At 54.4% G+C, this 14,103-nt stretch overlaps 1 protein-coding gene and 1 long non-coding RNA gene across 5 annotated transcripts in view; one reads left to right on the top strand and one right to left on the bottom strand.

The window, feature by feature from the left end:
* Nucleotides 1-2,345: 2,345 nt before the first annotated feature.
* On the bottom strand, nucleotides 2,346-11,685 carry SH2D2A (SH2 domain containing 2A). The gene is made up of 8 exons (XM_055583938.1): nucleotides 11,652-11,685; nucleotides 10,843-10,997; nucleotides 9,907-10,088; nucleotides 9,075-9,164; nucleotides 8,637-8,805; nucleotides 5,267-5,416; nucleotides 4,633-4,941; nucleotides 2,346-2,967 (listed from the first exon to the last, which is right to left on the bottom strand). Exons 1-8 carry the CDS (start codon nucleotides 11,683-11,685, stop codon nucleotides 2,800-2,802), a joined length of 1,257 nt encoding a protein of 418 aa, XP_055439913.1. The 3' UTR covers nucleotides 2,346-2,799.
* The window catches only part of LOC129654600 (uncharacterized), a 30,707-nt gene continuing 21,206 nt past the window's right edge, over nucleotides 4,603-14,103 (top strand). The window contains exons 1-4 of one of the 4 annotated variants that reach the window (XR_008715541.1): nucleotides 4,603-4,808; nucleotides 5,284-5,346; nucleotides 6,440-6,604; nucleotides 11,785-11,855. This is a non-coding gene — a long non-coding RNA (uncharacterized LOC129654600). The remainder of the gene's footprint in view (nucleotides 4,809-5,283; nucleotides 5,347-6,439; nucleotides 6,605-11,784; nucleotides 11,856-14,103) is intronic. The other 3 variants (XR_008715543.1, XR_008715542.1, XR_008715544.1) reach the window with 3 other exon arrangements.

Below are 14,103 nucleotides of genomic sequence, written 5' to 3'. Positions count from 1 at the left end.
GGGGTGCCCATGGCTGTGGGGAGTGGGGAGAAGGGGGGCTCCACTGCCTGCGTCATCAAGGCTGGGCCTGCGGCTGGAGCCCCGGGGAGGACCCGGGCCTTATCCTAGGGCCTGGGAGGGGCCCTACGGTGTAAGGGGAAGCAAGTGCTTGGGATGACAAGATCCGCCCTGACTACCTCCAGTTCCCTGTCATTTCCCCTCTCTAGAACTCATTTTCTTATTTGGTTGAACCAAAAAGTCAGTCACAAAGGATTCGAAGTCTCTTCTAGCCCCACAGTCCTGCTCTGCCAAGCCCCTTGCTTGCCTGGTCTCATCTGATCAGTACAGCAGCCCCATAGGCAAGTAAGACATTCCTTCCATTTCAAAGGAATGTAGGGAACAGTGGTGCAGAAAAAAGCTTCCCTGTTAAAGGTTGGGCAGTGTGTTAGCAAAGCAGGGCAGAAACCTGGCAACGCTGGTGGTCAGGGTCTCCCCTCTGGCGCTGCTGAGCTGCCCCTAGTGGAGAGGAGCACTCACCTCTTCCTAAAGCAGGCTCTGCTCCTTCAGAGACACCGAGTGTGTCACTAGGCATTCCTGTCCCCTCCCCAAGCCTGCCCATCCTGTTCTGTCGTGAAGTCTAAGGAAATCTCATCTGCTGACTTTGATTCCCGGCTCATGCTATACAGCAAGCCTCTCCTTTTTCTACCTCCTCCGCTGCCACAAGGAATCAGCCACCAGGTGACTCCCTGAGTCTAATCTAAGACCTTTCTTGCACTTTCAGCCTCTCCTCCCCAAAGCCATCTGCTCCCCTCCCCTCCACACCCCCCACCTTCCCCCCCCACCCCACCCTGTTTTCCCTCCCACCTCTTCTCTTGCTCAGGAGGGAGTTTAGACCTATAGGCAGAAGGAAGTGGAACCCCACTCTGTTGACTCAGCAACTGTATTTCTCCTTGAGCTGATTAGCACTGAGTGGAAAGGAGGGGAATTCACTAGTCACTGGGGCCGGCCCTGCCCCAGGCTAGGGGTGGCATGGTGGTGGCAGCACCTAGACCTAGGGAATATGTCTTCAGGGAGGGGTCTGGGGGACTTCTGTGATTCTGGCAAGTTCACAGCGGCCCTTGGGAGGGAGAGAGACCCTGATGGACACTGATCGTCTTGACTGAACTGTCCTAGAAATGAGGGTAAGAACAGGGTGGGACCACAGGAGTACCAGAAGCCTTGTGAGTAGTTCCCGGGGTGGGGGTGGGGGGCAGTCTCTGCTCTGAGTCCTCAGGGTGATCCAGGGGCAGACACAGCCCTGCCTCAGAGAGTCCCCCATCTGAGACAAAAAGAGAACCCAAGACAGATTCTTCTAGGTGGTTGAAGCTTAGAGTATGGAGCTTGGCCACAGGGGCAAGAGGCCCTGAAGTGGGTCTGGGAGAGAAGAGGAAGCCTCATAAGAGGAATGGGGGAGGCCTAAGCCCAAGAGGGGGTAGCTGTTGCAAAGGGGCCCCCTATCCTTCTAAGGGGCTCACACACAAAGGTTAAGAATGCCCCCTCCCCCTTCCAGTCCTGTGCTTGGCAGGGGGGTTGAGGAAGGAGGTGCGGGGGCTACCTTTCAACCACTCCCCTCCCTGCCCCTCTTTCTTGCCTGGCAGCCCCCAGGCGATGTAGTCACCCCTCTGCCCCTGGCTAGCTGCCTAGCCCACCCAGGTTAGGGAAGGAATACTTTTCAGAGAGCAGTCTGTGTCCCTTGCCTTGGTGTCTTCCCACCCCCAGCCCGTAGATCTGTGACCCTTGCCCAGGTATCTTTCAACCACCGGCCGTTCTCCCCCCATTGCGATGGCCGTTTGACAACTTGCCTTCCACAATATAAGAGAGTCAGAACAGAAGGAGCCTGGAGTACTTGAATCCCTGTTGGGGGAGGTGGTTGGTGATGATTTATTAGCCAGACAAGAATCAACAAACAAGTCCTAACATCTGTTCTCGCCAAACCATTCCTCAGACAGCAGCAGCATTGGACCAGGGCCCAGACTCAAAGGCTTGAGGGCCAAGGAAATCAGACTCCAGGAGGGGAAACCAGGGTAGTGGGATGCAGCCGGGCCCTCCTAGCCCTCTTCCTTAGAGGCAAGCACTGAGCCACTGGATTCTTGGAGATTCTTGGGAGGGAACCAGAGGGTGTGTCCCTGAAAGGAAGCAGACCCCACATTTGCTCCTCCTGCCTCCAGGTTTCTTTGTGTGGGCCCAGACCAGTTAGGGGAACAGGGCTAAGCTGGGATCTGGAGGAAGGGAACCAGCACCCAAGGCCCCCATGCAGCAGAACTCTGGAAAGCAGCCAGATTTCTTATCTGAGGAAATCTCAGACATTTCCCATGGAGAAGAGTTAGTAGAGTGGGGTACAGAAAAGAGCACTAAACAGAAGAATCAGGAAGCCTGGGTTCTAGTCCTTGACCTTGACTAAGCCACCATCCCTCTCTGGGTTTGTTTCTAAAAACAAAGCTGGAGTTGGACTTGATCAGTAAAGGCAAAGGAGGTGCTGCGCCTCTTCTCTCACCCATGGCAGACATCACTAATCAATCATGGCGTTCTTTTCTGCTGAGTTCAGATATGACCTTAGCATCCTTTCCAAAGCAGTGCTCTAGGCAGCCACAATCAATGGATTGGAGTTGGCATCCAAGGTGACACTTTTTCGCCGTCTTTGCAATAGATGATGGCTGAGGTCCTTTCCAGCTTTGATCACCTACAGTTTGTTCCATTTACATTTCCTGAGAAGGAAGGCTGGGTGTGTGTGAAGGTCTCTGGACCCGCTGTTCCAAGTTATCCTTCCCCAGCTCAGACCAGCTACTGAGGAGGCCCCAGGGGGAGCCACGCCTGTCCTCTGTCCTGAAGCACTTGTCTAGCAAGGTTGTGGGGGAGAGTGTGCCCCCAGCGGGGTAGGGGCTGGTGGGGCACAGTAGGGCCGTGTTCAGCCACGGAGTTCTCAGAATGTAGTTGTTGGCCACCTGGATTCTGTGGAGAGAAGGATGGTCCCGGGTCATACCCTCTACCTTCTGCCTCCTAGACTTAACCTGCAGCCTTTGATCTTAACAGAAATTGGCCTGCAAAGAGGAGGTCTAAACCTCTCTCATCCATTCAACAAACATTTCCTGAGCACCTGCTCTTTGTCAGGCACTGTGCCTGGTGCTCTGGAAACGAGATGAACAAGTCCCATCCCTGCCCTCAGGGAGCTAATACTCTGCTGGGGGAGGGGGGTACGGGTATCAACAATCAATGATGTGACAGGTATGTAGAAAGCTTCTGTGGTGAGGTCATGGGAAGTCTTTGCAGAAGCGGGGAAGGGTGGGCAAGCTGGAGGAGGATTAGAAGGTTGCTGGGCAGTAGGAAGGTATGTTTGTAGGAAGTAGCTATAGGCAAAGGGAATGGCGTGTGTAAAACCTTGGAAGGTTTGAAACCACTTGGTGAGTTTGGAGAAATGTGACCAGTTCAGGGTGGATGGTGCAGCTGGTAGTAAGACCAAGGGGTTGGCTCCCCACCCCACCTGATTATGGAGAGCTTTGTGGGCCTGGTAGCTGTTTTAGAAAGACCATTCTGACTTTCTTGGGGCAGTGGATCAGAAGTGGCAAGATTGTTGGCCAGGAGATCACATAAGAAGCTCTTGGAAAGTCCTGATGAGATATGATGGGAGCTAAAACTGAGGAAAGGAAAAATATATTTAGGAAAAGACCCAGCAGGAATCAGTACTTATAGGGGAGTGAGGGTGAAGAGCAGGGAGATGTCAAGGCAGCCCTGTGAACCTGGCTTGAATAGTTGGATGAGATACCAACTGGGAGAGGGAACACAGGAGGGAACAATCAGGGGAGTCAGGTGAGGATACTTGGCTGTGCTGAGTCCAGAAGGCTGTGGGATGTTGGGGAGCTGAGCAGAAGCCTGGAGAGAAATTCACATAGAGACGTAGATTGCTGACATCAGCTCTAGGACGGCAGTCAGGGGTGTGGATAAGTGTGAGCAATCACAAGGGCTGAGGGGGAGCCTGAGGTGCCAGCATTGGGGCGGGGAATGGAAGAAGGGGGCAGAGGCAGAGGGACTGGGTGGGAGCTGCAGTCTAAATAAACAAGATCTCACTTGATCAGTGAGAAGACCAGGCAGGTGTGAGGATTGCAGGAGAGGGGGCATGTGCAGGAGGGGACATGCAGGCACCCCCTCCCCTGAGCTCATCTTCAGGTGCTCTTCTTAAGGAAGGCAGGGCCCTCAAGGCTGAGGGGAGGGGGCCAGAATGAGAGAGGCCCAAGTTCAGACTGGGGAGGAGAGGCAAGGTGGAGGCCAAGATTCCTGCCATAGGGTGGGGTCAATCTCAGTGGGTTCTGAAGAGGGCCAGCCTGGTGAGAGGGACACAGGAGCAGGTGGGCGAAGGCTGAGGGGACCTGCAGGGCCCTCTGCTTTCTCTGAGAAGTGGAGAGGGTGGGGACTTGACACAGGGGAGGCAGGTCTCAGTAACTCTAAATACAGAGGGGCCTGGAAGAGGGTTGTTGGCAGTATCAATACTCTGTTCTTCCAATCTCTGACCTTCATTCACCCTGACCTAGACATCCAGTCTGAACACGGTCTCCACCCTCTCAATCTAGCTTTCAGAAAGTCTTCCTTAGGGGTCTCACTTTTCCCTGCACCCCCATTTACCTGGCTGCCTAGGACAGGCCTGGACTGGCATTTCCGTAGGACTTCATGCCTGAGGATGCACTGCGGGTCCTCACTCCTTGAATCAGGCTGCCTCACCTCCACCTCGGCATAAATGTTGCTGGGAGCTTCCCCAGGGCTGCCACGGCCCATGGCGTAGAAGTCGATGGGTTCATCAGGTTCGTTGTAGATGGGGTTGGAGGGCTTGGGCGGCAGGGCTGGGCGGGGTCTCGGAGCAGGGCTTGTGTAGACTTCGGGCTGCAGCTGAGGTTTGGCGGGGATGGGCGGCTTGGGCCTGGGCGACTGGGAGGGCTAGGAGAGAAGGCGAGCAGGGAGGAGAATTGTTGTTTAGTCGCTCAGTCGCAACTGACTCTTTGCGACCCCGTGGACTGCAGCACGCCAGGCTTCCCTGTCCTTCACTATCTCCCAGAGTTTGGTGAAACTCATGTCCACTGAGTCAGTGATGCCAAGGCAGAGAGTGGGTCGCTGGAACCCAGGCTGAACCTCCGCCCCCTGCAGACCGTCTTCTTACCCCACTGGCCCCGCCCCCTCACACAGGCCGCGCCCTCCTTTTCGTCCCCCGGCTCCGCCCCTCCCTCAGGCCCCGCCTTCTCTCCCAGCGCTTTGGGTCACATACCTGCTTTGGCTCCCCAGCTCCATCTCTCTGCGTGAGGGCTATACTTCGTTCCTTTTTGAGAATCGGGCTATACTGAAACGGTGAGTCCTGGCTTTTGCTTCCAGAGTCTGATTCTTCGGTCCTTAGGGACAGTCCTGCGGGCTCAGGAGTCTGCGGGGGTAGGGGGGGAGGGAAGAGGGGGAGAACAGGGTGGGGGCGGGTGGAGAGAAGAAAGAGCCCTTGGGGATGTGGTGCCGGAGGGATGGCTGGTGGGAGTGGACAGGTGATCCAAGGAGGGCAAAATAATCTGGTCCATGTGGAGAATGTCGGGGTGGGGGTGCAGCAGGGAAATTTGGGTGGTGCTGGGTTTCTGAGTGAGGCAGAGGGCATGGAGATGGCAAGGAGACTGGGAGGTTGGACAATTGCTCTGATCACAGGCGATATTTAGCATTTAAGGTAACTTCATCTGGAACACAGGCCCAGACCAGTCACCATTTGGTTGTAAAACTGCAACCAGACTTTACAAGTCTTTAGCCTAAAATTTTTCAGCTTGGGGATAGATCTCCAAGACTTCCGTGCCCATGTTTACTTCTGCAGCTGCAAGAGGAGTACATTACACAGCTAACAGCTAGATTTTAGGGACAGAGACACTGCCTCAGGGGAGATGAGCCATATAGGGTTCCTTCCCACGTTAGGTGTGCTTTTAGCTCAGCATTTATCACTGGGTTCACGAATGTTCTCCACACGTGTGATAGTTTTGGGAGGCTCAGCCCATAGGGCTTTTCTCATTTTTCTGCAATCTGCCAAGTGCGTGTCTCCATCTGACGGTGTTCAGGCGCTTACTGCATGGATTCAAATCAGAATTCTTTTTCCCTGCCCTAACCCCCTAAGAGGTCTTAGCATTCCCTTTATGAATGTAGCCCTCTGGGACTTCCCTGGTGGTCCAGTGGCTAAGACTCTGCGCTCCCAATGCAGGAGACCTGGGTTTAATTCGGGGAACTAGATCTGACATGTTGCAACTAAGACCTGGCACAGCCAAAAAAAAGCAGCTCTACCCTGCTGCTGAAACCGCAGCACCTTAGGAGTCAACCCGGACACCTCCCTCCCTTCCTCCCCACATCTTATGGAGCACAAGCCCTGCTCCTTCTACTGCCTAAATATCTTCACGTCTGCCCACGTTCTCCCTGCCCACAGCTGCTGATCCCGTTCAGGCCTCCTAAGTCCATCACCTCCTCCTGCATCATCTTGCCCTGCCAACCCATTCTCCACTCCGTGAGCAGAATGAACCTGCAGAAGTTCCTCTAGCAATCCTTCCATGGCTGCCCGTTGCTCCAGGATAAAGCCCAAACTCCAGAGAATGTGAGTGACAAGACCCTCTGAGGGCTGGTCATAGAGCTTGGTCTCTGACAGCTGTGCCTTCGGTTCTCACAACTCCAGCTGGCTCCCCTGACCACCAGTCTTTCCTACATCCTGTTCCCACTGCTTAGGAATCTTCAGGTCTCTGCTTATTCCTCACAAAATTCCACGCAATAGTTATTGCTAGGCACAGTCCCTTACCAACTTCTTTGAACGGATTCCAACCAAGCTTCAGGAGACTATTCTTGCCCAGGTCAACAATGACCTTCTGTTGGCCAAATCCAATGGTTAATTCTAGACCCTCTGGCATCTGCCCTTCCCTGATGGATTTTCTTTGCTTGGTGTCTAGAGCATCACACTCCTGGTTCTTCTCCTTTCTCTCTGGCTGCTCCTTCTCAATTTTCTTTGTGGTTTTTCTTTGTAGGTTCCCCCTCATTTCTGCAAACTCTCAATGCTGGAGACTTGGTATCTTTTCTTTTCCATCTATGCTCATTCCTGAGATTTCATTCCTCCTGAAGGCTTTAGAATCAATCCATCTACATACTGATGGCTCCCAAATGTTGATTTCCAAACTAGACTTCTGTCCTCAAATCCCAGTCCATCTATTGCAATTGCATAACTGACATCTCCATTTGGATACTGAATGAATGTCTCAAACCATGAATGTCAAAACTGAACTAACTCATGATCTCCCATCTCTCCCAGACTTAGTCTTCTTGTAGCCTTCCTCATCTCAGTCAATACAACTCCATCTTTCAACATCCCTCACTCAATCCTGCAAAAACCCTCTTAGGTCCACCTTCCAAACAGACCCAGTGTTCCACCTCCACACCCCTTCACCTCTACCAACATGGTCCAGGCTGCTGTCTTCTCTCCTGGAGTATTGTAGTGGCCTCCATCTGATTATCTATGCCCCTCCCAAACTTCCAGATCATGTCGCTCTTTAGCTTGTAACTGCCCAGTGCATCTCATGTAGAATAAAATCCCAAATCATACAAGAGTCCACCGGGCAGCCCTTCACCCCTGTAATTTCATTTTCTACCTCTCTGTTCATGCTAGCTTCCTCAGTGCTGTTACTCTTATTCACACACATCAAGGATCCTTCTACCTTAGGGCCTTTGCACCTGCTGTGCCATCTACCGAGAATGTTTTTCTCTAGTTATCTGCATGCCTTTCCCCCTCACTTTAGTCAGACCTCTGTTCAAATGTCCCCTTACCAGAGTAGCTTTCCCTAAAGTCCCTGTGTAAAATAACCCCAACTCCGTCACTCCTCGTTTCTGTGTTCTCTGCTTGTCATCTGTATTACGCATTCATTGTCTGTCTCCTGGCACTAGACTGAAAGCTCCATGAAGGTAGAGACATTTGGGTCAATTTTGTTTGGCGCTATTTCCCAGTGTCCAGACCAATGCCTGGCACAGAGTGGGCCCTCAGAACTGCCTGAACGTCCTGGGGGAGGCACTCTCTGACATGGCTCCCCACCATGCGAGCCCAATGGCACCCCACTCTGCATTTCCTCTCTCATCACATTCTCACACTTGATTCCTATTATTTGTCTTTGCCGCTGTTAAGTAAGTTTTGTGGGTTTGACACCCATCTGCCTTGTCTCAGTAAATATCTCTTAATTTAAAAAACAAATGGCCCCGGGAATTCCCTGGTTGTCCAGTGGTTAGGACTTGGCGCTTTCACTGCAGACTTCAATCCCTGGTCTGGGAACCAAGATCTCTCAAACCGGGCAGCAAGGCCAAAATAAAACCACAAAAACAAATGACTTCTGGGCCTAGCTGACCACTCCCAGTCCCTTCAGTCTTCGTGTGACTGAGCTGGTTTCTCAAGGACCCCTCCACCAGCACGCATATTTCTGGAAAGGCAACCAGCGGAGATGTGTGGAAAAGGGATGTCTGCGTCCTCCGTGGGAATAGGAAAGTGCCTGGCGAGGTCCTGCGGCCTGAGTTCTGCCTGGGGTAAGGGGGCGGGGGCCTGGCCTTAGTCCCCGGGGTCAGGGTCAGTGTCAGGGCCAGGGGTGGGGATGGCGTACCTGGCGGGCGAGGGGTTCGGTGAGCGTCTCCCCGTACGGGCTGAGCGGGCACGCAGTGTAGTGCAGCAGTAGATCCTGCAGCCGCGCGTGGGCGCTGTCCTCGCCCAGCACCACGTGGCGCCCGTCCCCTAGCTGGGCCAACAGGAAGTGGCGGCAGCAAGTCCGGCTCCTGGAGACACCAGGCAGGATTAGATCTGCTCCCTCTTTCTGGCCAGGACACCAGCACGAGGCGTGATCTCTATCCTCCGGAATGCGCGGGTCTCCCATCCTTAGTAGCCTGGGGCCTGGGCTTAGACCCCTCCGCCCCTGCTGGGGGTCATCATGAAGTTCTGCCCCTCACGCGTTCTTCAGCACCAAGTCCCGCCCCCTGATTAGCCCAAAGTCCCGCCTCCTTGTTGCCTCCCACTCCCACACCCCCGCGCAGTGCCCGCCCCTCACCTGTAAGTCAGCACAAAGGTCACGGCGCTCTCGCTGAAACGCACCAAGTAGCATCCCTGAGGCTTAGTCTCCAGCAGCCTCTCGGCCTCTCTGAGGATGATGGAGAAGACACGGAGGGCTGCTCAGACTTTTCCAGCCTCACCTCCTGTCTCCCCGGCTCTCACAGGGGACCCCTACGCCCAACCAAGCCTGCTTAAGTGGACAGAGAAGGGTGGAGGCGGGAGAGAGAGGATGTGGTCACCGTACTCCTGTACTCCCTCTGCAGGGACTGGGCGTGGACACGGACCAGGGGTTCCACTCAGGAGACCTCCCAGCCCTGCATCCTCCTCCTGGCCCCAACCTGGAAGGGCAGCCTGGAGTGGGGAGTTCAGGGGGTCAGCACTGTGGCAGCAGCAACGGGGATGGTATTAGATTTCTAGACTTCAGAAGTCACAAGTTGCATGGAGGAGGTAAGCATAGAGATAGATACAGGAGAAGTGAAGCTGAGAAGTGGAGGAGAAGGGAGGAACTGCAAGGGAGGGAAGACAGAGGAGAGGGCTGGAGAAAGCCCGAGGTAAAGATGGAGGGAGACATGGAGGGAGAGAGACGGAGGCCGAGGAGGAGAATGAGCACTAGAAGCCTTAGAGACAGGAGGAAAGTGGAGGCGCAGGGTAGGGGCTTTGGGCTTGTGCCTCTTCGGTGGTCTTCCCCAGGAGAGCTGTCTAAGCAAGTAGCCTCAGAACCTCCAGGAGTCATAGCCTGGCTTGTAGCCTCAATCTACTCCTGATTGACGGCAGGACCCAGGACTGGCCCCTGCCCCGCTCTGAGGCCTGTTTCTTCCTCTGTGACTCACCTCCGGGTGATGAAACCGTGGAACCAGATGGGGGCCGCCCCGTGCTGTAGGAGCTCATGGGCCTGGGTCTTCTGGAACCAAGCCCGAGTCTCGGCCTGTAGGAACAGAGCTTCTTCCCTTGGCACCTCCTCCTTCCCAACATCCTTCGGATTGCAGGCAGCTCCTGGGGCCTGGAGAGGTGCCTGCATGAGAGAAGAGTTCAAGGAGGGGAGAGGTGGCCGTGATCAGTAGCCCTTCCTCTGACTCTAAGGCAGCTGCTGCCTCCTTATCCTTACACCTACTTGCTCTTCGACTTGTGGAGAAAGCTCCCTGTCCCCGTTCCAGTTGCCTCTTTTAGGGTATCGTTTCCCAGAAAGTCCTTCCCAACGTCTGATTTGTTTAGCTCAAGCTGTTTTTGTTTCCAGGGAATTTCCTTCCACTTCCCTCTGGGTCCTGTGGGTCTTTATTCCAGTAGCAGTGAGCTGTTAAACTGTGCTTAAATGGGACTGGGGCCTTCCAGATGGACAGAAAGCATTCCCTGGCCTGAGGGGTGAAGGGAGCGCCAGAGGCCAGAACGAGAAAGGGCTCACCCTACATACAGTAGGAGGGACCGAGCTAGTTCACAGGGAGGGTTTCCTACTGACCGGATGGGTGAGGAGGACTGAGATGAGGATGGGCAAATGAAGGCAATGGACAGAGCTGTAGATGCCTACTTCTGGAGTCCACTGTACCCATCACTTGTGGACTCACCCTGCGCTTCCCAGGGACAGAGGAGAAGCAAGTGGGCCATTCAGCAACTGGAGGAGGTGCTCCTCATCTCCTTGCCCTTCCTCTGGGCCCCTGGCCATGGCGGCAGCCCCTGCTCATTCCTGCTTTGGTCTCTGTCCACCTGCAAGCCCACCCCCAGGGGAGGGCAGGAGTAGAGGAGGGAGCTGCACCCCGCAGATTTCCACTCACCACAGCCTGGCCAGCTGGGCCCCTGGGGCTGGGCCAGACTTCCTCAGGGGCCTGGAGTCGTGGTCCCAGAAGCAAGCCCGGGCCCTGGCAGCTCCTGCGGTTCAAGTCCAGGGGCTGGAAGGTGCTGAAGGTTATGGCCGGGGCTTCTCGGCTCCCTGTTAGCACAGAGAGGTTTCTCAGTCAGGGCCTGCGTCTCTCTCTGCCGCCCACCACTCTCCCAGGCTCTGGCTCAGGCTCAGGCCCTCCATTTCCCCCACGGCCCTGGCAGTCCAATCATCGGGGACCTGAAGGATAGGTACAGTCATGACAGCAGGAGAAATGCAGGAGGGATGCGGAGATTGTTTCTCAGGGAGGAGGAGTAAGGAGCCCAGGAGGCCTAGAGGGCTGAGGTGACAGAGGCGCTTGTCCGGGAAATTGGGCCCAGGGAGGACCGCAGGGAAGCCAGCTGGCCCAGCAGTTCCGGAATCCGGGAATGGAGGCAGATCGCTTCAGTGCAGGCCCCTCTTCTGGCCCAGGGTCCTCTGCCTCCCATCCCACTTCATTCTCCTGCTTCCTCCTCTCTCCTGTCGAAGAAGCTCTCAGCAGACTGTGTCCCCTTTATCCTCAGGGCTGCGTGGAAGTGGCACCCGAGGTGGAGGAGCAGGAGCTGTGGGCCTCCTGCCAGTCAGCCTTGCCAGAGTGTGGCAAGGCGTGTGGCCAGGGTGTGGCCCCTCACCTCTGAGGTGGGAGCTTAGGCCCAGAGGGGAGGAGAGAGGGGTCGTGGGGGTCTTGAGGTTCCCTCCCACCACGTTCTCCAACTTCACACTTACCTTGGGGGCATATCTGGGCCAGGGGGAACTCCATGGGGGGCAGCCTGAGAAAGGAGCCCCTGGAGCAGGGTGTGTGTGTATGGGCTTTCAAAAGGTGTGCATACTCAGCAACTCATCTCTCCTCTCACCCCAGCCCCCTGGGGCAGGAAATGTCGCCTCACCCACAGCCCTAGCCCTCGCGGAGGACTCGCGTCATGGAAAGCCGTAAGACAGTTGTCCCTCCCCCGGAAGCCAGGCGCTGGAGGTGGTGGTGGTGTGGTGTTTGTGTCGTTGTGTGTCTGGGTATGCTGCTGTCTTATCTCCATCACTCCTGATTCTTTCTCCACACCCTCACTCCAGACTGGGGCTTCCCTTCCTCACTGTCTCTCTTCTCTCTCTCTCTGTATTAGCAGCGGCAGTGGGAACATCAACTTCAGAAGAATAAGCCTTATAATGTGATGGGGCTTCAGACTCGTTGAAGATTCATAAGCAGGACTTTGCTTTTACATGAGGAGGGGAGGGGGCAGAGCTGCAACAGGAAGAATGTGGGTCAGACTTTTGAAGGACCTTCTGAGGTCTTAGGAAACCTGTGAGACAAGGGGGTATGGAGGAGGAAGCCTGGCTTCATCTTCAGGCAGGTCATGGAACTGGGTTAGGACAAGACCAACCATCCTGGAGAAAGGGAGAGGGGATTTCCTTCAAGTAAGCAGGTCATTATCAACAGCAAAACTATCAGCAGTTGTTATTGATGACTCCCAGGCTGATGTCTTGATCTGCAGTGGGCTTGCATCTCCTGCCACCCTAGAGGACCAGTCCCGTTTCTGTCTTATGATCCTCACTAATGAAGGGGAGATGGGGGAACATTATCTCCATTTTCCAGATGGGTAAACTGAAGCTCAGAGAAGTTACGTGCCTTGGCTTGGGTCTTTCAGTGTCTCAGGTGTTCGTGGCAGAACTGAGACTAAAAACTAGATCTTCTTTGACTAACTTCACCGTGATTTAGGCCAACAGTCCGTGACTATGTGCCAGGCACTGTTCTTGGTGCTGAGAGTCCCAGAAAAAGGATGGGATCAAGGCTAAGGCAACAGGTTTTTTTGTTTTGTTCTGTTTTAATATTTATTCATTTGGCTGCACCAGGTCTCAGCTATAGCATGCGGGATCGTCTTTGTTGCGGCACATGGGGTCTTGAGTTGGGGCATGCAAACTCTTTGTAGCGGCATGTGGGATCTAGGTGACTGGCCAGGATGGAACCGGAGCCTCCTGCATTGGGAGCTTAGAGTCTCAGCCACTGGGATGCCAGGAAATTCCCGAAGGCAGTGGTTTTAAAGGAAGGGAAGAGGGATCAGGCAGCTCAGGAGGAGGCAAGGCCTTGGAGTGTGGGTGTGACTGGGCCAGCAGTGATGCTGGGGGTCATCTTTACTTCTCAGAGGTGCTAGGGAAGTAGCTCTGCAGGCTAAATCAGGACTCCAGAGTCCTTCTTGGGTGCAAGGCAGCATGCACTCTGGGTCTGGCACCCTCCAGCTAGGTAAACCTTAGCTGGCAGCCCCTGAGCCAGCTTCCGCTCCAACCACACAGCCACTGCTCCACCGCATTTCCTTCTTCCATGAAGTTGAACGTGCTCGTCCTTCTTCTACAAATACCTTTCCCCAACTTCTTCAACCCTGCTCATCCTCCACAGCTCAGCTCAGTCCCCTCTTCTGATGTCCCAACCCTGTATACACACACACACACACGTACACACATGGCTAGATTAGGAGCCTCTGAGGTGGGCTCTCATAGTGCCAGCCCATACCACTAAGCCACCCCGATCTCCCTTAGGAACCTGTTGGCAAATCATTTCCGTCCTCTTGACGTCTTGAGATAAGATCCTCAAAATGAGCTGAAAAGAGAAACATCCGCCTGCTTGACAAGCATTTTCACTTGAGGACTTTCTCCAGACAGGGCACAAGATGAAACCCCCTCTTAGAGTAACCCCGGGTGAGGAAGATCCTCTGGAGAAAGGAATGGGAACCCACTCCAGTATTCTTGCCTGCAGAATTCCATGGACAGAGGAGCCTGGTGGGCTGCAGTCCATGGGGTCTCAGAGAGTTAGACACTTCTGATCAACTAACACACACACACACACACACAGAGTAACCCACAGAGGGGAGAAAGGAGGAGGAACTTATTTTTGCTCATGCTTCCCACTTCCTGTTGGTCAAGATGATCTCACAGGAACTTAGAGACCTCGTGCCCTGTCCCTTGGTATCCACTCTGGAAGCCAGATCCATGGTCCATGGTGTGGTGTTTCATATTAACCAGAAATGGAGGGGTGACTCAGGAGATAGGTTCAACAAGTGAGGTGTAAAGACCATGCAATCCTAGGACTTCAGCTTGGACTCCTGTCAGCTCAGGTCACAAAAAAGGGCTCTGATAAAAGTGGAAGGGGTTTGGGAGGCAGGCAGCCAAGGAGTCAATGAACAGGATCTAAGGA

This window comes from Bubalus kerabau, chromosome 6 (assembly GCF_029407905.1).
Source record: "Bubalus kerabau isolate K-KA32 ecotype Philippines breed swamp buffalo chromosome 6, PCC_UOA_SB_1v2, whole genome shotgun sequence".
NCBI classification, from domain to species: Eukaryota; Metazoa; Chordata; class Mammalia; order Artiodactyla; family Bovidae; genus Bubalus; species Bubalus kerabau.
The sequence above is the reverse complement of the archived record's forward strand: the minus strand, read 5'-3'. Positions and strand labels throughout refer to the sequence as shown.